General features: G+C 37.3%; 1 protein-coding gene across 1 annotated transcript in view; it reads left to right on the forward strand.

Annotated features, from left to right (window-relative positions):
• LOC114646087 (uncharacterized) overlaps positions 1–23,988 on the forward strand; it is a 95,215-nt gene that overhangs the window by 18,088 nt on the left and 53,139 nt on the right. The window contains exons 2-4 of the mRNA XM_051922493.1: positions 13,856–16,464; positions 19,516–19,589; positions 21,641–21,783. Of these exons, the coding sequence (XP_051778453.1) occupies positions 13,856–16,464; positions 19,516–19,589; positions 21,641–21,783 (2,826 nt within the window). The remainder of the gene's footprint in view (positions 1–13,855; positions 16,465–19,515; positions 19,590–21,640; positions 21,784–23,988) is intronic.

Below are 23,988 nucleotides of genomic sequence, written 5' to 3' on the forward strand. Positions count from 1 at the left end.
ATTATCTAGAAATGATGTAACATTAAGCTATGTTTTTAATTATGTGTGACTCATTAATTTATTTCTTTACATTATGCTTTTGCTTGTGTGGAGTAAACACACTCTTTAATGTATGTGTGGGTTTTCCCCACAGCCCTAAGAAGTGCACCTTAGTTTGGTTCATCAGCAGTTACAGATTTTCCCAGTATGAATAAAAATGTGCAAGTTAATGACCCTGCAATGGATGGGTTGATGAATGAATGTGGAGTTGAACTATACTACCTGCACTTCAGAATTTGTAATCCACTTGAAGGTAAGCATGTCTGGACCTGGCCAGTACTCAGATGGCAGACCATCTGGGAAAAGCTTCAGTTGCTGCTTGATGGGATGTTGGTGAGGCCATCAGGGGTGCTTACATTTGGTTAGTGTGGGGATCCAATTGCCCCAGTGCATTGGTGGGGAATGCTGTGGTGAAAAAATCGTGCTGTTATTCAGAGGAGATGTAAAACTAAGGTCTTGACTCCCTGTGGTCATAACAGAATCCAGGGCACACTTTGAAAAGGGTTTATCCCAATGTCCTGGCCAAATTGTCCATCATGGCCTAGTCATTCTGGCCCCCTAATCATCCACTGTCTCTAATTGTATAATTATCTCTCTCCCTCCTTCACTACCTAACATCTAATGTGTGGTATGCATACTGGTACAAGAATGGCTGCCATCGTATCATCCAGGTTTGGTAGTGGTTGAAGTGGGTCCCCGCTGTCTATGTAAAGTGCTTTGAGTAGGTTAGAAATGCACAATGTAAATGCAGTTAATGCATGATGTTAAACCTAACTGGAGTTTTGGTATTAAAATTTTAAAAAATGCACTCTGTTCAGATATTAGCTACAAATATTACTATATGTATGTTTCTCAAAAGGATCACTTGTACCACTAATAAACAAGGCCACAAATCTAATTTGTATTATTAGCTACATATTCATTAATCCCCTTTAAATGATTATTTTTAATACATTTCAAATTGCAGGTTTGGTTCTTTTTGATAGTGACTAGTGATTGAATGTTTTATCACTCTTGTGTGTTTCTTTAGTTAATCAACATAAGGTAGTAAGTTTTCTCTACTTTGTGGCCATACTGTGTAGAAGTGCAGTTTAGGGCTGATTTGCTCAGACCAATGAACCTTATCACATGATAAAGATCTCTTGTCTCAGTGTAACTGTTTGTCAGTCATTTAAGAGATAAATGGAAGAGGCCATGGAGTGCTATTGTGCATATTGCTGCAGTACAAAGGCAAATTTTTGCTGTCATGTGCTAAAATTGCGCAGAGAAAAAGGTGTATGCTCTTGTAACAATTGTAAATACATCACCAGATAAACTTTGATTATTTATTAGAGTTTGTGTCTCACAGCTGCAGACTTAGTATCTGGTCTTGTAAATGTCTGTGTGGAGCTCCTCAAGTAGTCTAAGGGAGTGAGTGTGCCCTAAAATGAACTGGCATCTTGACCCTTCGGTTACTGCCATTGTGCCCAATGCTGCTGGGGTAGGCTATGGCTATCTGTGACACTACAACAGAAAACCAGTGTCAGAAAACATATGGATGGATTAAACTGAACATACTAGAATTCTTTTTTAGTGTAAAAGCCCAAAATGCTGAAATAACAACATTACGATAAGATTTAAAATACACACAAATATTACCACAAGACTATAAGCAAAAGAATCAAAGAAGAATACAATATGTAACGAGCGACATCTCAGCATTAAGAGACAGTGGGGCACAATCCCTTACTAAAATGTTTATAACAACCCTCAATTATGTGTTCTTAAACAATGATTTTTCCAATTTTCCATCAAATGAACAATGTAATTCTTTTTGTAGAAAAATATTGCTATAGTATATAAAGTTGTTTTCATGCCAGCCTGTTCCCAGGTGAGAGGCTGCACCAATTGGCCCTGCAGTGTTCTGGGTTTACCATTGGGCATGTGTGTGTGGAAGAGTATATGCATGTGCCACCTGAAAATTACAGTTTAGCAGTAGGGCTTAATGGCTTGAGCCCCTATTCTCACCATTAAAACAAGGAACACCTTTTATTTATTGGGTATTTGCACTTCCTGTGCCATTTTCTCTTTTAATGGTAGCCACAGTAATTTGAAAAAACTGAATCTAGATTTCTTTCTGAAATGCATTAAGCGCACACGTTGTTACTGATCTGATTTGCATCATGATCTTCCTCCACTGCTGAAGGCGACTGCCTAGTGGAGCTAAATTTGAAAAAGTCACCAAAGAAGCCTTATGTGTGCTCCTACTTTATGGAGAAGAAGCCTGCACTCTGGTGCTCTAGTTTCAAAGAAGCATAGAGTCCTGGGGCCTCATGTATAAACGGTGCGTACGCACAGAAATGTTGCGTACGAACCTTTCCACGCTCAAATCGCGATGTATAAAACCTAAACTTGGCGTAAAGCCACGCACATTTCCACGGTAACTCATACCTTGGCGTACGCAATTTATCTGCCCGGTTTTGCAGACTGGCGGCACCCAGTGTCAAAGTAGTGCTACTGTTCCTGTGTGATCAACCTTTCTTTCTTAAATCCACATTCCTGACGCTGCTTTATAAATACACTGAAATTAACTGCATATTGTTTATTAGTGTAATGCATCTGATTGTAATTAACCTGTAGCAATATAATGGTCCAGGGAATAGCCATAGTATTCCAAATACCATAACTGCTTTAGCGTTGTAACTCTCACTGCATCTTCTTTCAGCTGATCCCGTTAAGGGTTGCCACAGCAGATCATCTTTTTCCACATTACTCTCACTGCACCACTCGGAGTATTTATATCACTGTATCTGAGTGGGAAATCACAGCAGAGAATTATCGGTACACAGCATGAAGCAGATGCTGCCTGAGCCACAGCAAACGCTTTAGTCCCTGTATGGACTTCGCGGTTTAGAAACAGTTTCATCCCAAGAACTCTAAACGCACTCAATCAGTCCATCAAGTGCTCCTTGTAGTACTGTTTGTACTTATAAGTACAATTACCCCACTGTAAACTTGCACTACAGTTATAATATTGCACAACCTGCGCCACTTTATAAAGCGCGTATTTACATGTGATGACGGTATTCATTTCTAAGACGAAATGCAGCAAAACATGTTGATTATATTATACAGATAAAACTTTAACTTCATTTAAATAATCTGTATTGTTAATAATTAAACATGTGAGCACACGGTGCCGCAGCGCTAGCTAGTTCAGTAATTGTTCCTGCCTTGCACTGTATTCTTGCTGGTGCTGATGCGACACTGGAAAGATAGACGGATATAATAATTAAACACGTACTACTAAGATATTTCAATGTTCCTTAAAAGTTTTGAAGAATCGAAGTTCTAAGCTTACAGATGGCTTCACGTCTATTACATAGCTTATTGTGTGGCGATTGAGTTTTTGGAGAAAGAAAAGTAAGGACAGGAATTGGAGGTTAGTACATTTGAAAGAGACAGTACTGCTGTGATAAATTATTTCATTGAAGGTTGCGCATGGCGCAGCAAGCCTCTTGCGTGAGACATGAACAAGCACTGCGCCACCGTGTTCCCATGTTTAATAACATGCTTTCATTCCTATCATCATGAAAAAGATATCACGTATACATCTCAGTATTTTAATTATTCAGAGAGCTGTAATATCACGAATGTAATGGATTATGTGTCCTGTCGGAGAAAGAGAAAGCCTGTTTAAGAAGCAGGTAGTGATTCACACACATAGAAGATCAAATACAGAACAAAGCATTTAACATGCCACTTTAGTTACAATGGGATTTGAGAAACTAGTAAATTAAACGATTTTAAGATGAAGTTTATGATGTTCTACTTTAATGGCAAAATAAACTACGTGATTAAAGTGGAAATTTCGAGATTAAAGTTGACATTTCGTGCTTTTTTCCCCACTGTGTGCCTTTTTTTTTGTCTGTACCCTAATAAGCTTTCATATGACACTCAGACGGTGGGCTACGACTCGCTTTTTCACGGCGACTTTGATATGTGATTTCTTTTTTATTTCGGGCACTGTGCGACTTTGTGAAGTTGAGCCTTCGAGTTTCTCCGACACTCTGTCACTCGATCAGCTTCCTTTTGTTGATTATACCACTGTTTAAACCAACAAATAGTACGTTTTTCCTTTGCCTCCACTTGGTATTCGCTGAAATTCTTATATTTTCCCCTGTGCTTTTCCCTTTGTCTTTTCACAAAAGGCTATTTATATTGATTTGCATATTCAAAGCGGCGTAATTCTGGGAGGAGTTGGGGCGGGACAGAAGGCGCGTGCACGTGCGTTACTTTTCACGCAAATCGGGATTTATGTAGTAGAAGAACGTGAAAGTATGCGTGCGCACAGATTCCTGCATCTGGATTTTTCTGTGCGTACGCACAATCCCGCTTTTGTGCTTATGCCATGTTATAGTGTGAGTTCTACGCACGCCGTTATACATGAAGCCCCTGGTGTGGTAAGTGCAGGTATGAAGAAGATCCTTTTTTTAATTGTTTGCCAGCCCTGACAGCATGATATTTAGCACTAATACTGGTTGTACAGTGCGAGTGTTAGTCATGCAGTGTGAGTAGTCCATGTGTTCATTCTGTGTTTTTGTCGTCTGTCGTTTTTTTTTACCTCAAAGCCATTTAATTCTAAACTTGAGGTATTGTTGTTTCATTTTATGCTGCTCATAAACAATATATTTTCCTGGGGAGCAGATTTTTCCAAGGCTCCCAGTTGATTTCACTTTTAAATCTATATTGCTGTATTTTGTTAGCTAATGACCAATTTAGAAGGTATCACAATAATCTGATGCTAATCAGGACAGACCAGGCACCAGCACCTTATTGTTTGATTGATTTTTTGTAACAGAAATGGCAAGCAAATTTGCACCATCTCACTTCACTTTACCAAAGAGGCACAGATATTACTCGGTAAGTTAATGTTAACATTAGAAAAGCCTATGCACATACAGAAAAATTCTGACATGGTCCCACAATACACAACACATTACATAATAATGGTGAAATATTAGCAATTATTATCATAATGAAGAAAATAAATGATAGAAATCATAAATAATGTATTTATTTTTTCATTGTGTTTTTGAAACATCTAAGGCCATCTTGGTTTTCAATGGGCATTGTCCATTTTGGTTGTTGGTTCCTACTGTGTGGTAATTCGTTACGGATGTATGGTCATAGAAGTATCACTGTGTGTTGTCATAGGTGTCATGATACCTGAACTGGGGTTTCATGTCCTTTGTCCTCCAAGTTATTGATATTGTTATTATTTAGGCAACTTTGTTAATTTATTCTATTACAAAATGTTCGTGGTACTTTACTTTGGGGGTGGGGGGTTGAACTCCAAAGAATTAGATTTTCTATCAATTTTCATTTGATCTTTTTATAGAAAAATCTTTTTATAGAAAAATGTTTCTTAGAATTATTTTTTGTTGTTTATGTATTACCTTTTTTTGGGGGGGTACAGTCATTTTTGGGGGGGTGTTGACGGTATGTATTGTTCCATTACCAGGGACATACTACTACGTGTTTCCTTAACTGTATTGGTAGAATTCAAAAACCAAGCCTCAGTCTCTTTTGTTATTCTGTTAATGGCACTCCAGAGGTTTAAGGAGACCATGTTAATGTCAGACAAGTTATTAAAGCTGCCTCCTGTGCCTCATGGTGCCTGTACCCTAAGGAAAGTATTGTTGATTACTTTTTCTAGTTTCTTTATTTAATTGTTCAAATTTAGTTAATTGCTCTCTTATTGCTTGATGATTCTTATTTAGATATTTTAGCTTTTATTGGTTAATTGTTGCCCTTTAGCACTTATATTCTATTAGTTGCATCAAGGAGGTCAAGGCCTACTAATGATTCAGCCTGTACTATAATCAGGGGCAATCACAAAAGTATTTATGAACCAATTCTATCCCAGTTTAATTGCTGAGGCAATGCATTTTCTTTATTGCTTGTCCGCTTTAAATAATTATTTAGAATTGGCATTGATAGTAACTGCCTTTCATTTAATTCAGTCTTTGTTAGTTTAGAAATTTAATTTCTCATTGAGAATATTATTTCCTAACTAGCTCTTTAAATCATTTTAGTTGTGTAAATATATTTATGTTTTTCCTTTGTTTATTTTATTTAACATATTATATAGAATTTTCATTAAATCAATTGTAAATATCTAGAGATAAAAATTTGTCAGTCCTCACTGTTTGTCTTCACTTCAACCAACCTGATTCTAATACTTTATAGTTAACACTTTACAGTTTATAGACTATAGTAGTGGTATTGTGAAAAACTTCAGTACCATAGTGCTTAAAGAAGTCCTGGAAAAAAAGAAGTCTGAGAAGTCCTTGATTAGTTAAAAGAACTATTTAAATCTGCACTGGCGCTGTGGAACACATTCTTCTCTTCATTTCAAGTTGCAGTTTGATACTTCTAGCACCCAGGTATCATAGGGATTTCTGGACACAGGAAAGCTACAGCACTCAACTTAATTTCCAAGTAATTTTTCTCAGCAGGATAAATTCTGATGTTCAATCAAGAATTATTAGTGATAAATTTGGCCCAGTAAAAGTAAATGCTTTAGGGGTTTCTTGATTTTCACAGGTCATAAAAATCTGATAAACAAAGACCTAAATGCAAGATAAGCACAATAGGAATTATATTTCTAGAAATTCAGAACTAACTCCTAGTTAGTGGTGGCCCTCTTTTTAAAAGGATGTTGAAGGTTATGTCAAGCTATGTGCTACTTGCAATAAGTTAAATCTTTAAATAGTTGCTCAGCAGGTCATCGCCAACCATTATTACCACCACTACCCAGACTTTGGGAATACATAACAAATGATTTCATCCCTCATCTTCCTCCCTCTTAAGGTTATACAACCATTCTGGTGCTGCTTTACAAGAGCTCAGGGAACTAAATGTCAAAATTGCAGAAATAATTTTTTTTTCCAAGGGACCTTCCATTTTGTGTATTTCTTTGTAAGGGCAAATGTGATCTTGTGTTTGTGATTGTCATGGATGTCAACAAGTTTTAGTTAGTTAGGTGGATAGAACTTTTTTTTATTCCAAGACGGTTATTCAGCTTTTTACAGAACCTCAAGAGATATTATAACAAAAAGAAACAACAACAACTGCCACACAAATATATATAAAAACTAGGGGGCTCCACCAACTGCTCGCTTCGCTCGCCCACCCCTGGGTTTGGTTAACCAGATATACAATTTTAAGAGATTGTTATTTTCATGGGAATTGTTACATATGCATTATTTTCACTTTTACTTTAAAACTTTAGTAAAATCAATATTTGGAACTTTTCTTCATGATAGCATTAAATTTTGATTCCGTGTTTGGACTTACATCATGAAAATGCAATGTATAACTGCCTGTGAGTGAATATCGTTTCTGTCTCTTTTATAAATAAAATTAGTTTTTTGAATGTTTGTCCATGCTCTTTCTTCTTCGCTTAGTCATTGACGTGTCATCTAGAATGTATAACATTATTGTCCTGATAAAATTTTTAAGAGCTCAGAGCACAGGAAGTCCATCCATTTGAGCACAGGAAGTGTGTCTGCCAAAAGCATTCACACGACTGAGGTTAGATGACCGTGGTCTTGTTTGAAAATAGTTGTAAACAGGGCATGACTTGAAAGAATCCCATTTTAAAAGTCTCCGTCTCACAGGACTTCATAACGCGCCAGCGTTTTTGGAATCTTTTAATTCTTGCTGGCAACATGACTTAGATGATCGACTAATAATTTCTGTTTGTTTGCGCTAATGTGATCTTTACTATCCTTTTTTTGAGACTTTTGAATTTTCGTACTTCTATTACCTCTAACCTGCTCTGCATGTGTACCGTACCATTTTTGGAATCTTTTACTTCTTGTGGATACGCCTCGTCATTAGAAAGAAACACTACTTTTTTTTCCCTGATGGCAACACACATTACACGATCTACAAGTCTCTGACGTATAGTTTAAATCCTCACAATATATTCAATCTCTTTTCGCTGATCTGTTATTTCACCGAGTAATAATTTCCATTTGTGTGCACTAATGCGATCTTCCCTGTCCTTTTTTTAAGACTTTCAAATTTTCGTACTTCCATTATCTCTAACCTGCTCTGCATATGTACTGCGTCAACATTTATGAATTTTTTATATTTTACTTTGTCATCTACTCTTTGTCCTTTATTTCCAGCCCCAGGCGTGGACTTGTCTCACGGGAAGTATAAGTGTCTCTCTGAGAAAATCACGTTTCATCTCCTTACAAGATTTTTTTTTATGATTGAGAGAAATGAACGAAAAATGTCTGACTTGGCCACAGATAACAGGGCAGTCACAAGGAGAAATTATAAAGATGTATTACTGTATGTATAAAGGAACCCAAATAGCTTATAAATATGCATAGTTGTTATGATTATTACTCAAGGAATCCATGTTATGAAAGCATCTAAACTTTGTGGCTATATATAAAGATTTCTTTTGCAAAAAAATATTTTGATTTCTAGGAAAAATCTGGTTTTCACTCTAGTTTTGTTTATGACTTTGGATTTAGTGTAATCCCTTTAACCTGATGATCACTCTCTTGTCATAAAACATTGATTATGTTTGACTACCCTTTGATAATGTTCCATAAATCTCTGATACTCAGTTTAATTAAAGCATCCATCAGGGTTTATGTGAAAAATCCGGACAGCCTTAACAAAAACCGTAAACAGCTATAAAGATGGTGATAGTTTTGTTTTTTTACATCTGAGTAGGGAGTTCTTTCTATTAGTGTGCAGTTTATATAAACATGAGCAAAAAATCCTATCATATTATATAATATAAGTAAAACACAATTACATTTACATTGACAAGACAATCTTTTGAAAAGCAGGGAGTAGTGAGAAGTCAAGCAAAATGACACCTTTTATTGGCTAACTAAAAAGATTACAATATGCAGGCTTTCGAGGCAACTCAGGTCCCTTCTTCAGGCAAGATGTAATCATTTGATCACAAATCACTACTACTTTACTGCTAAAACAAATTATTAAACATAATCTATGTAGCACTTTTATTGGCTTATGAAGACAATAGACAGAATTATTAAAAGCACATATCATACATACACAATTGAATAATATTGGAGAAGCTAAAGGTCTTCAGTTGTGACAAGTATTGGATTTCTTTTAGCTATTTTCTTATCCATTTTGGTACATGCATGTAAAAAGCACTGTTTTTAAAGTACAGATGGCAGAACAAAATCTTTGTTGTCTATTGTGAGAATACAAATGCTATGTGAATAATTTTTCTTTCTGTGTGTAAGAGATGAAATAGCACTTGTTAAAGTTAACATGGTTTCAGACATTCCAATGCAAAATTCATGTTTAAGTGTAACAATTCAATTAATTTGGCTTTCTCATTCTTATAGGGAAAAAAGAGCTGATATGAAACATGAATTCGAATTCTAAATGTCTCCAATCAGTTTGTACTTATTCTGGTTGTGCTATGACTAAAGGGGGTTTTCTCTTGTCATATTCACAGAGCTATTCCAGTAAGAGCCTATTCATTTTAGAGTGGAGAGCTTTCTCTTCTGTCATCAATGAAGTGAACAGGGTTCTTTCCAATGTGAAAGAGCAGACTTGTCATTTCAAGTGGAAAAAAAATCTTTATTTCTTTGTTCTGTCTTCTCTTTCATCTAGTGGGGCCAGCTGCCATGACTCTCTCCCCTATAATAGACAGGAGTGCTTGAAAACCTGAAGGCTAATTTTTACTCTACTTAGTTTGCTCCGCTCATGATCACCCCAAGTTCACCTACATGTGAAGTGTAAATCAGTTCCAAACTACAAGAAAGCTCTTCAAGTAAAAGAAAAAATGTTACCAAAAAAGTTCTTATGAAAAGGATTTCTTTTACAGATGGTTAATTAATATGGAATTTTAATTAGCATTTAAGAACCAAATAGTGTTCAACATATTTCCTTGGCATCATCATCATCACTGATGAATATAAAAATGTTACAAATAAATGATTTATTGTGAAAACAGCCTGTTCGTTACCTCCTGCTGTCGTATAGATAGATAGATAGATAGATAGATAGATAGATAGATAGATAGATAGATAGATAGATAGATAGATAGATAGATAGATAGATAGATGATGCACCAAAGTGAGTGCTACAATATGTGCTGTACTTCGGTATTCCCAGTCATACCAAAATTCTATTTAAAAAAATAGTGAATTGAATTCATTCAATTTTTCACTTATTTTTATTAAATATAATACACTGACACATGCATACATTTAACTTCTGTCAAATTTTAAAGGTTATTAATAATTTGTAATACTGTACTTTACAGAATTGAATTACAGCACTTAATATACTAGAGCTGAACCCAAACTCTAACAGTAAAAAATAAAGTTATTATACAACCTTCAGCAATTCCATTTTAGTCACCCATTTTAGTCAAATACACCCTTGAGCTATAATACCCTTGCCCCAGCACATTTCCTGTACTCACCTTTTGTTACCATGTCATGTGCCTACTGTGACTTTTACTTTATTCCTAAAATGGTAACAAACTGTCCGCCCTTCAGTCTCAATTGCAATTTCAGGAACAACAAAAAGTCACAGGGACCAAGATCTGGCAAAGCAACAATCACATTGTTTTTTTGGTCAGTAACTCTCTGCCTGACAACACAGCGTGTGCAGGTGCCTGTCATGGTGCAAAATGCTATTTTGCATGCGCTGCTGCTCCAGACGTTCTTTCCTGATTCTTTTCCACAGATGCCTCAGCAGTTCAGTATAGTCTTACTGATTAACATTCTGTTCACTTGGAAATTCTTTATTAACAAGTCTGTTAATGTAAAAAAAAAATGTGATCATCATTGTCTTCAGATTCGATATGACCTGACTTGCTTTTTTCAGCACGTAGAATAAAAATCACCTAAGTCACCTGTGCGATTGTAGGATAGATGTAAGAAACATGCATTGTGATCAGCTTAGCACGATGCCACTTAACAGAGTTTTTAACAAGACTATAGGCATGTGAGGCCTCATGGCATAGTTTAGAATTACACTCTACTACTGTGCTATTGACCAATTCAAGGAAGTTTTGGGTCCCCCCTTGTATTGTATTGTAAAATATAAAAAAATAACCCTAATATTTTCATATTGTGATCCAGACATTGCAATAACTCAGTAGCAGTGTTTCTTAAAACTTCTTTTCTTGTGACCCAATTTTCCCTACTTTGTGCCTGTGAGACCCAGAACTGTCACCTACAGTCATTCCTGGGGTGAAAAAATCACTGCCACTAGTCTTAGAAGAGCAATATCAATTGTTTAAACTGCCCAAGGCGAGCCATTGTGAGACATTCCACAAACCACACACAACAATTTTTTTGTCACCATCAACACTTTTTCCTTTACCTCTGCTATTATCTCTTGCAGAGTTCCGCAAGGCACCAACTCTATTTGCGCTATACATGCTTCCTCTAGGATCAGTTATTAGAATATTAGAACACTCTAGATGAGAACAGGCCATTCAGCCCAACAAAGCTCATCAGTCCTATCCACCTATTTCTTCCAAAAAAACATCAAGTCAAGTTTCAACATCATAATATTGCATTTCATTGCTAGCTCATGACACACAGTTGTATTTACCCCTGAATATAACGAATCTTCTCAACTGCCTTAAGGATGTTAAATGCTTGGATGGCTACTTCTTGGATGTCCTGTTTTTATTAGTAGCCTTACCACTAACCTTGGTCCTCTGTCCTCCCATATTAAAATGTATGTTAAAACTTTCGGGTGATTTTTGATTTTTCCTTCTGTTTCAACAAACCAATAAACGCTGTGTTCTCATCTCAGAAACATAGACAAAGTCTAGCCCTTCTTAACTGCCAAAGACCCGGAGACTGTTATCCACGCTTTTGTCTCCAATAGTTTGGTTTATTGCAGTTTTCTGTATCTTGGAGTCAGTCAGGTTTCCCTATCTGATCTTCAGCTAGTTCAAAAGAGGGAACATGTTGTTCCTATCTTGGCTTCTCTTCATTGGCTGCTCATTAGGTACAGGATAATGTTTAAAGTGCATCTTTGTGTTTTTAAAGCACAAAATAATCTGGCTCCTCTATATATTTCAGATCTCCTCATCCAATATTCTTCCTTCAGGGCCATTAGTTCATCTTCCCAATTTCTCTTATTAGTGCCATGTTCTTGACTCATAAGGAAAGGGAATCAAGCTTTTTCAGTGGCAGCTCCAAAACTATGGAATGAGTTACCTTTATTTGTTCATGATCCTAACATTTAAATCCCATTTAAAGATGTATGTTTTTCTGAAGCTTTTAGAGACACTAAATAATGTCTTTGCTTTTCTGTGGCTTGGAAGTTGTTATGTTCTTTTGAGCTCTGTGGTTTGGAGACCAAATGTTGCCCTCTTTGTTTGTATAGTTTTATCCAGTATTTTTATGTCACAACTTTATTTTTGTTTTACTTTGTACAGCACTTTGGTGCAGTTGTTTTAAATGCACTTTATAAATAAATTTGATGTGGTTTGATTTGATTTAAAGTATTACACGTGGGCAACAAGAATGTCAATTATAAATACAAGATGGGAGACACTGTTCTTCACTAAGAAACCTCTGGGGTTCATGTTGACATAACATTTTCATTATATACGCCCTGCACAGAATGCATTAAAAAAGCAAATAAAATGTTAGGTTATATCATTGAAACTGTTCAATTTACATTGAAGAAAGTTTTGCTATATAATTAACTAGTAAGACCGCATCTGGAGTACTGTGTACAGTTCTGGTCACCGTGATACCAAAAAGACATAGCAGCGCTTGATGCTGTGCAGAGGAGAGCAACCCAGTGTATCCCAGGACTTAAGGACATGTCCTACTCTGACAGACTCAGAGAATTAAACCTGTTTTGTCTCAAGTATGGGGACCAAATCCACGTCTTCCAAATACTCAAAGGCATTGATAAAGTAGATCCAGCAGAATTCTATCAGCTCAAGGGTGACTCACGTACTCAAGCTCATCAGTGGAGATTAAGGGGTAGTGCATTTTTAGGACTGAAGCCAGAAAGCACTTCTTTTCATAAGGAGTTGTGAAAATCTGGAACAAACTACTGAGCCATGTAGTCACATAGTTTAAGTACCAAACCTTGACAACCTCTAAGAAGCATCTGGATTAAAATACTGGGACGGCTTAGCTATTAGCTAAATAAAAGGGCTTGATGGATTAAATGGTTTCCTCTCAGATTTCTAATGTTTTTATGCAAAATCATCTGTGAAATGAAATCATCAGTTTTTCAAAATTGTATAAATTGGAACTTGCCTATTTCATGCACCAGTAAGCATTAATATTTGTCCTTATATTTTTACTTTTGCTTTCTGGATTCCATGTTGTCTTTATTGCATACTATCAAAGACAGGAAGACTTGGTTTTCTGCTAGGTAACTGAAGACATGCTTATCCTGACAGGCATATTAATGCTTAATTTGCCAAAAAGTTCTTTAGTTATTTAAAAAAAGCGTGTCATTTGTGTAATTTGCTGTTAATTCACTTTCTTTGCTTTGTTTGTCTAAGAAAGAATAATAGTTTTTTTTATGTCACACATTTTATGTTCAGGAAAAATGTTTTTCTGAAATGTTGTACTGTGAGACATTTTCATTATTCTTCTGATGAGCATTTTATTTCCAAGAACAAGGGCTGTATAGTGAGAGCCTGTCTCAAATAATCAGTGACACATATTAGAAAAAGCAAGCTGTGGTGGATTTTATAGTTTGAACCCCCTGTATTAACAATTTCTGTGTGAGTTTTTTATTTTTTATTTTTCTTATATTTCAGGAATTCTCTTGGGAAACAGTGGCGGTGTAAGCGGTGCGAGCAGCACAGACTCCACTTCACCTGCTCCTACAATTCCTTCATCTACAGTAATTTCAAATAATGCCACTGCCAGTAGCACGGCAAGCACAACTGATACTTCCTCTGAACAGTCTGAAAGTGAAATGACAAACCCAACATCAACGCCCAGTCACGTCAACACAGCCATAACCACTAATGGTTCTAACAATACCAGCAACACAATAAATGTCACTAATAACATTACACTTCCTACTGTGCAGTCACCTAATGTCACCTCCACAGAAATGCACACTAGTCTTGATGCTTCGAATAATACAGCTATTCGGAGCACAATTTCCGATAACATCACTATGGAAAATTATGTCAATGTTGCCAATAGCACAGTATCTCCAACTAGTTCTGAAACCACACCTAATACAACTCTTCCGACTACAGCATCAATTACTACAAATATCACTAAAGAAGTTGATTCTGTTCTTAACAGCACCACTGTAATACCAATTAGTCATCCAACCACAAATAACCCAACAGTTCTTAATACGCCTAATGCTAATGGGAATGAAAACATTTCTAGTAGCACCAGTAGCACAGAAATGTCTACTGATCATTCCATCACCAGTAATGCAACAATTCCCATTACACAATCTATGACAGAAAATACTACTCATGGAAACAATTCTGTGGTAACCACTGCTGCCACAATAAGCCCTACCTTTTCTGTCACTATAAATGAAACATTTTCCACTGCACATCCCATGAGTGGAAATACAACTCCAGTAAATAATTCTAGCATCACCAACACTACGCAAATGTCCACTAGTCATTCTGTCATGACTAATGAAACTGTCAACACTATGCCTACTACGAGTGGAAATACCACTGAAGCAAACAATTCTGAGGTAACCAGTGCCACTATAACAACCAATAACTTTACTGGCACAAATAACATAAGTGTTACCACTACACACCCCACAAGTGTTACCACTGCACACCCCACAAGTGTAAATACAACTGAAGCAAATTATTCTAGCATGATCAGCTCCACAGTGATGGCCCCTACTCATCCTTCCACAAATAATGCAACTGTTGTCAATACGCCGACTACTAGTGAAAACACTACTGAAGTACATAGTTCTGTAGAAACCAATACCACTATGATACCCTCTAGTTTGCCTTCCACCACAGAAGCAACTGGTGCCACAACACACCCCACGAGTGCAAATACTACTGAAACAAACAGTTCTGTGGTAGCCAGTAGCACTATGATGCCCACCAGTTTTACTGCCACTAATAATGTAACTGTTACCAGTACACAGCCCACAAGTGTAAGTATGACTGAACCAAATAATACTAGCGTGATCAGTACCACAGTAATGCCCACCAGTAATTCTACCATGACTGCTATAACTGGTACAAATACCACTGAAGCAAACAATTCTGTGGTAACCAATAGCACTATCATGACCACTACTTTTCCTTCCACTGTTAATGGAACTGGTGCCACTATGCATCCCACCAGTGTAAATATGACTGAGCCAAATAATTCTAGTGCAATCAGTACCACAATAATGCCCACCACTAACTCTACCATGACACCTATAACTAGTGCAAATACCACTGAAGCAAACAATTCTATGGTAACCAATAACTCTATAATGACAACAAGTTTTCCTATCACCATGAATGGAACTGGCACTACTATACAACCCACAAGTGTAAATACGACTGAAGCAAATAATTCTAGCATGACCAGCACCACAATGGTGCACACCACTCATCCTACCACAGATAATACAACTGTCTTCACTACCCTTACTACTAATGCAAATACCACTCAAACAAACAGTTCTGTGGTAACCAGTAGCACTATAATGCCCACTAATTCTCCTTCTACCGTTAACAGTACTGGTGCCACCACACTCCCCACAAGTGTAAACACGACTGAAGCAAATAATTCTAGCATGACTAGCACCACAGTAATAATGCACAGCACTCATCCTACCACAAATAATATAACTGTCTTCACTACTCTTACTACTAATGCAAATACCACGCAAGTGAATAGTTCTGTGCCATCTAGCACCATTACAACGACCACTAGCAATCCTGCCACTATGAATGTAACTACTTCTACTACACCCCTTACAAGTGTAAATACGACACAAGCAAATCATTCTAGCACCCCCAGCACCATATTAACACCCACTAGTCAGTCTAATACAAGTATTTCAACTACTTCCACTGCACAACCAATTACTAACAATGGCACTCAAGGCAGCAATAGCAGCACCATCAGCACCCCTGCAATGCCCACAGTCTCTAACAATAAGACAATGTCCACTATGCAATCAAGCACTGGAAGTACATCCCTCGCAAATAATACCAGTGGCATCAGCCCCACGGCAGGGTCAAATCAATCCTCATCAACAGTCTCTACCACCAGCCCTTCTACATCAAGTGCTGCTCCAACAAAGATTCCACAAGCGCAGTTCCAAGTTCTCTTCAAGATTACAAATCTTGTATATAACAACTCACTGAGTAACGACACGTCACCAGGGTTTAAGGCACTGGAACAAACAGTAGTCACAGGGGTAAGTGAACCACTTCAAAAAAAAAAGTTAATTGCCTTATTAAGTATTGCATTTATTTACTTGATAAACCAGTTGTTTGTTCCCAGGTTAGTTACGTAGTTTCATGTATACAGTACAGGCAGCCTTTATATCCATTCTCTTTTGAAGGCTTCATGTTTTTCTGTCTTAGCTTTCCTGGAAAAATTCATTGTTTTAATTCATTAATTAGTAAGACCTACTATTACTGTGAAATATTTAACATTTAGAAAGATTTTTTTTTTCATGAATTAACAATATATTTATGCAGTTTGCTTACAATAGCCCTCAGAAGACTGTTTGTTGAATTTGTATAATGAAGAGAATGCACTAAAGCATTGCTGCTTTCTGAAAGCAAGAGGTATCTGGGTTTGATTCCTGGCTGCTCTAGCATATTTTCTCTGGTGAATTTAATTTCTTCCTACTTCCCAAAGATATTTTTGTTAGGTAGCTCTAAACTTACTGAGTGTGAGTAAGCATGAATTTAACGCCTGGCACACTTTCCTCCCGGGGCTGATTCATGTCTTGGACCTGATGTCTTTGTGATAGGCTTCAGCTCTTCATGACCTTAAAATGGATAAAGCAGCCTGGGGAAATTAAGAATTGGAAAAGGTGTTTTTTTGTCCTCAAAATTCAGCAAAACAAATGATAGTTTGCCTGGATAGCAATATGGTGACATCAACCTTTCAATCAAATGGGAACTGTTCTGTCAAAAAAAGATATTTGTTATTTTTGCTTTACTTTACACTCAGCACGCAAATCTAAAACTGATTATAACTGAGATTATATTGTTCTACTCATCCATCCATGAAATTATTTTCTGAACACATCTTTTCCACTTTAGAGTGACAGGGAGTCAAAACCTAAGCTGGCAGATTTGGGTGAAAGGAAAAAGTTATCCTTGAATTGTTACATTTATTTGCATGATACATCCCATTGAAATACCTATAAAGATAGATAGATAGATAGATAGATAGATAGATAGATAGATAGATAGATAGATAGATAGATAGATAGATAGATAGATAGATAGATAGATAGATAGATAGATAGATAGATAGATAGATAGATAGATAGATAGATAGATAGATAGATAGATAGATACTTTATTAATCCCAAGGGGAAATTCACATTCTCCAATAAAAGGTCCCTTTAGATTGTCAATCTAATACATTCACCCATAGGAACATTTTACTGCTCAAAGATTGATCTTTGATGACGCAAGAGACTTAAACAGATTAATGTGTATGTTTCATTTAAGAATCAACTTTGTCACAGATGTTTTTCCTAAAATTCCTTTAGAAATAGCTTTAATAGAAAGGAGACATGAGTTACAATTGAGCTCATAGAAGGAGTTCATACTCAGAGTTTGGTTTGAAAAGCAGGTTAGATTATCTTTCTAGTCTTGTTTTAATCTAATCAAGATTTGGCATTTTTTACTTATTATTAAACTGACGTTTTTATCTAAGGTGACTTAGAAAGTTAAGATATGCTTGGTGACATTTCTTTGCCCAGTTGTGCCACAGACAGATGAAGTGACTCTCACCTGATCACACAGTGGCAGTAGTGGGAGTTGAACCCATAACCTCAGGATTTCAAGTCCAAAGTCATAACCACTATGCCACACTGCCTGCTTTTTCTTTCGGAATAAGTTTAATCTAATTGGAACACAGCAGTATAAACTAGAGAAACAATTATCATCATTCAGAAAAAAAGAAGAACTGTTTAAAAAAGCATAGAACATTGTTTTATTACCACAAACAATTGTCCATACATTTCACTGTATATTACTGAGCACACAAAGCAACTACATTGAAACTGCAAAAAAACAAAAAAAAAATTCAAGACACTACTTGGAATATCTGAGTCCATTGAGATCTCTGCTGAAACTCAAGAGGAGACACTTGTGAGATTACCCAGGTATTTATTGTCAGGAGAAAAATCTGAGAAGCACGAGACAAAAGAAAATGTCTCCATTTAATTTCTTGATGATCTCATTGTTGTCTAGAACAGGGGTAGGCAATGTCGGTCCTGGAGAGCCACAGTGGCTACAGGTTTTTATTCAAACCCAATTGCTTAATTAGAAGCTAATCCTTGCCATCTCAGACCTTATTTAATTTTATGGTTTGTTTGTCTGCAATGTAAGGTTCTTATATCATAGATTTTTTCCTTTCCAAGGTTATCAAAATGAGTTGAAGCCTAAAACAGATAAGATTCAGTCTGTCACATTTTCTATTAAGTGTTTTAATAAATCAAACAGTGCATGATGAACACACAGAGATGTAAATTGAAACAAGCTAGATGGTGAACTGCTTACTGCTTTGTCATTTACATCTTATTGCTAATAAGGAACCATTAAAACACTGAATGCAGCTGTTTAAGCAATTAAGGGTGGGGAACCTTAACAAGAGAGACCACTAAAATGAAGCATCAAAATGTCACTTGAGCAGTAAGTGCTTCATCAGCAGCAATAATTGACTTCTCATTAAGAAACTAGGTTGGAACAAAAACCTGCAGCCACTGCGGCAGAAACCAAAAAGATATTAAGGAGATCTTGTTTTTTGATTTTTCATTCTTATGGGTAGGAATAGCTGGAGAAAACACCTAGAGAAAATGAACCATCTGATAAACAGAGAGTGTCTGAGATAAAAATGAGCACAAGTCCTACAGCAGCAAGACAGTAGCTCTAAAAATTTTTTCCTCTGTGCTTTTTTACATTACATGAGGGGTCGACAATGCTGTGCTTTGAAGCTGCCATAATGGTGCCTTGAAAGTTTACAGAAGTTTCCATTAATACTTCAGACTACATAAATCACCCAACAGAAGCAATATGACACCAAGAACTAAACTGTCTCCTCAAAAAATGTCTCTTGGGTACTTAATAGCCCTGCTCTGTAAGTTCTTGTGAGATCCTAACTGAAGTCTGAGCTTAAAATTATTTGTTAACTTATTAAATGGAAACAGAAAAATATCTCAGACTGTGTGCAATATTATGGTGTAGTTTGTTTATTGTCATTTTTCCTTTTTACCTTTCAGCTAGATGCTGTCTATGGCTGCCAAACCTGCGCTACCCGCGATACGTACATTAAGAGCAGAGTTCTGAAATTCAGGTATGCTTATTCTTTCAAGTTAGGTGAGAAACCAAGGTCAGTCTCTGCCTCTGTCCAAGACACAGCTGACTGGAACCAGTCCAGACTGGCCTGCCCTTGTGAAAAACCATTATGCTCATGTAAAATGCATTAAATGATGTACATCCAGTATACACTCTTACCTATTTGTTTAGTTTTCTAAAGAAGATTTAATTTATATTCCAGTTGTTTATAAAAACCCCTTGGATAACATGCTTATCTTTGAACTTTGAGTCATTTTAAAAAGTTTGATTTAACTCTGCCTAAATTTGTACAAAGCTATACTTGTTTACGACATGCTAAAATTTAAAATATTATAATATATGTTGTTTTCATCTATATTCATTTATATAAATATCGTGGCCTGTAGGGGGCATCCCACGAACCCCAAACACATGAAACAACTTTAACACCACAGTTTCATGCAAACACAATAGTTTTATTTACAAATTCTTTTCACAGGTTTCTTCTATTTACCATTCCACAGATAAAGTACACTCCTTTCTCCTCCTCTTCTCCTACTCTCCCAGGGGAGCCTCACTTGACTCCTCTCCCACCGCTGACTCCCTGTGTGAGTGAAAATGGCCCCTTTTATGCCAGGCCCAGGGGTACTTCTGGTGTCAGGTCACTGCAAGTAGGAAGCATTCCTGGGTCAGCCAGGAGATCTGAAAAGTAGGGATAGCTCCTTCCTGCAGCTCTCCCTGGTGGCCCCAGTGGGACCCAGGAGGACAGTCCCACTGGACTGCAACCCCCACCATGCTCCACAGCCATAGGAATCAGAACACCAGCCCAGGAATGCTGCCACCTAGCATGTTGGGGGAGTATGCACTTTTGAGGGGATGTCTCCCCTTACCTGGCATTTTTTTTGAGATTTTATGGTAAGACAGTGGTAAAAGCAGCAATGATATTGGAGCTGAGACTTGGGCAATGAAGGGAGCACAGAAGAAGAAATTAGATGAGGCAGAAATGAGAATGTTAAGATGGATATGTGGAGTTACAAATAAGGACAGAATAAGAAATGAGACAGTAAGAGGTACAACAAAATGTGATGAGTAGAGACAATGAATATGTGCTCAAATGAGTGAAGAGAATGGAAGTACAGGGGAAGAGAAAGTCAAAGTAGAGGTGAGTGGATAAAGTAAAAGATCTGAAGGAAAAGGGCTTGACTGGCAAGGAGGTGCAGAACTGAGCTGTACGGAGAGGAGCTGATGAGGCACATTGAAACAACACATTGAAGTGGGAAAGCATGAAGAGGAAGAAGCAGATATATCAATTGACATTATGTAAAATTAGGAATATGGTAAACCTAAATTTCAACAATCAGAATGATAGCCACATCAGACTGATGTAATCTCAGTTTTGACACCTCCTGCTACTTTGGTGAATTTAAAATGAATGCAGTGATTGGTTCAAATTCAGATTATTGATTCAAATTTGGTAGGGGCCAAGGGATGCTGGGGGTTTTCAGTTCTTAGCATTCTTCACCTGAGTTCTTCTGTTATAAGCTTTATTCACGTGAGTCACTCTAGTTGAGAACAATTGAGGACAGTGTGTTTAAGTAAAAATAATTTATAACTTTTTCTTGGTAGAAGTTTATTCAAGTGCATAATATGATGAGGCAATTCTTATTTGAGGCTTTGATACCAGAACAGAGTTGTACTTGTTAGCAATTTTAAATCAACTTTGAATTATTACATTGAACAATATTGAATGCCAATACTACTGTTGTCTTCTGTAGTAAAGAGTCCTGAAGCAATCTACATTTTCCCATTTTGTGGGGTTGTCCGTTTGCTACAAATACTTTCTGCAGTCCTAAATTAATGTCCAGAGTCTACCTGCATAAGATTAAGGTTTAAAAATAAAACAATCAACTAAATAAGAAATTATAAACAGAAATTATAAAATTATAAATTATATACATTTATAACAATGTAAACTGCAGTTCAAGTTTTCTTTAACTCATGTGTGCCTATTGTTTAATAGCTGTTTGTATCAGTGGTGTCTAACTTGAGTTTTATTTTCCTCTTTTAAAGCAATGGATCAGTGGATGTCAGCTCTGAAGTGATCTTTAACAACAGTACGGTGGACACGAATACAGTACTAAACCAGTTCTTAAACAGTACAAACAATGGCACAACGCTGGGATCTATGATATTGAGTCAAAGTTCTGTGAAAGGTATGAAACACATTGTCCATACATCCATGGAGTTAACTGGCTGTTCAGTCAAGGCAGGGAGGCAAATGATCCATTTTTCCACAGGGCATTGAACAATTATAACTTTCTTAAATAAGTTACTAAAGAATGAAAATGTTGTTCCTTGAGCACTCTGGTTTTTTTAAACTAATATTAAGTTTTAGTTGATGTTGGTGAAATGAGGAAATACAGGAGAGTATACAGAGGAAGAGGATGGCAAAGAAGAAGTGGGCTAGTCAGAGAGATGCAGAAAGTAGACAAGAGTACAAGGAGATAAGGTACAAGGTGAAGAGAGAGGTGGTGAAGGCTAAAGAAAAGGCGTATGATGAGTTGTATGAGAGGTTGGACACTAAGGATGGAGAAAAGGACCTGTACCGATTGGCTAGACAGAGGGACTGAGCTAGGAAAGATGTGCTGCAGGTTAGGGTGATAAAGGATAAAGATGGAAACATTCTCACAAGCGAGGAGAGTGTGTTGAGCAGATGGAAAGAGTACTTTGAGGGGCTGATGAATGAAGAGAACGAGAGAGAGAAGAGGTTGGATGATGTGGAGATAGTGAATCAGGAAGTGCAACGGATTAGCAAGGAGAAAGTAAGGACAGCTATGAAGAGGATGAAAAATGGAAAGGCCGTTGGTCCAGATGACATACCTATGGAAGCATGGAGGTGTTTAGCAGAGATGGCAGTGGGGTTTTTAACCAGATTGTTTAATGGAACCTTGGAAAGTGAGAGGATGCCTGAGGAATGGAGAAGAAGTATAGTGGTGCCGATATTTAAGAATAAGGGAGATGTGCAGAGCTGTAGTAACTACAGGGGGATAAAATTGATGAGCCACAGCATGAAGTTCTGGGAAAGAGTAGTGGAAGCTTGGTTAAGAAGGGAGGTGATGATTAGTGAGCAGCAGTATGGTTTCATTCCAAGAAAGAGCACCACAGATGTGATGTTTGCTCTGAGGGTGTTGATGGAGAAGTATAGAGAAGGCCAGAAGGAGTTGCATTGCGTCTTTGTGGACCTGGAGAAAGCATATGACAGGGTGCCTTGAGAGGAGTTGTGGTATTGTATGAGGAAGTCAGGAGTGGCAGAGAAGTATGTAAGAGTTGTACAGGATATGTACAAGGGAAGTGTGACTGTGGTGAGGATGCTGTCAAGGTGGAGATGGGATTACATCGGGATCAGCTCTGAGCCCTTTCTTATTTGCAATGGTGATGGACAGGTTGACAGATGAGATTAGACAGGAGTCCCCATGGACTATGATGTTTGCTGATGACATTGTGATCTGTAGCGATAGTAGGGAGCAGGTTGAGAAGACCCTGGAGAGGTGGAGATATGCTCTAGAGAGGAGAGGAATGAAGGTCAGTAGGAACAAGACAGAATACATGTGTGTAAATGAGAGGGAGGTCAGTGGAATGGTAAGGATACAAGAAGTAGAGATGGCAAAGGTGGATGAGTTTAAATACTTGGGATCAACAGTACAGAGTAATGCAGATTGTGGAAGAGAGGTGAAAAAGAGAGTGCAGGCAGGATGGAATGGGTGGAGAAGAGTGTCAGGAGTAATCTGTGACAGACGGGTATCAACAAGAGTGAAAGGGAAGGTCTACAGGACGGTAGTGAGACCAGCTATGTTATATGGGTTGGAGACAGTGGCACTGACCAGAAAGCAGGAGACAAAGCTGGAGATAGCAGAGTTAAAGAAGCTCAGATTTGCATTGGGTGTGACAAGGATGGATAGGATTAGAAATGAGTACATTAGAGGGTCAGCTCAAGTTGGACGGTTGGGAGACAAAGTCAGAGAGGCGAGATTGCGTTGGTCTGGACATGTGCAGAGGAGAGATGCTGGGTATATTGGGAGAAGGATGCTAAGGATAGAGCTGCCAGGGAAGAGGAAAAGAAGAAGGCCTAAGTGAAGGTTTATGGATGTGGTGAGAGAGGACATGCAGGTGATGGGTGTAACAGAGCAAGATAACGAGGACAGGAGGATATGGAAGAAGATGATCTGCTGTGGCAACCCCTAACGGGAGGGGCCGAAAGAATATGAAGATTTAAGTTTTAGTTGAAAATGCGGCATCATTCATTGCGAATACTATTCAATAATGTGGAAAATTATTTCTCACACAGATTTCATATAAATATCATTGTATAATAGGTAAAGCATGTCTAAACATCAAAATGAACATGAGCATAAAACAAT

Source organism: Erpetoichthys calabaricus, chromosome 2 (genome assembly GCF_900747795.2).
Source record: "Erpetoichthys calabaricus chromosome 2, fErpCal1.3, whole genome shotgun sequence".
NCBI classification, from domain to species: domain Eukaryota; kingdom Metazoa; phylum Chordata; class Cladistia; order Polypteriformes; family Polypteridae; genus Erpetoichthys; species Erpetoichthys calabaricus.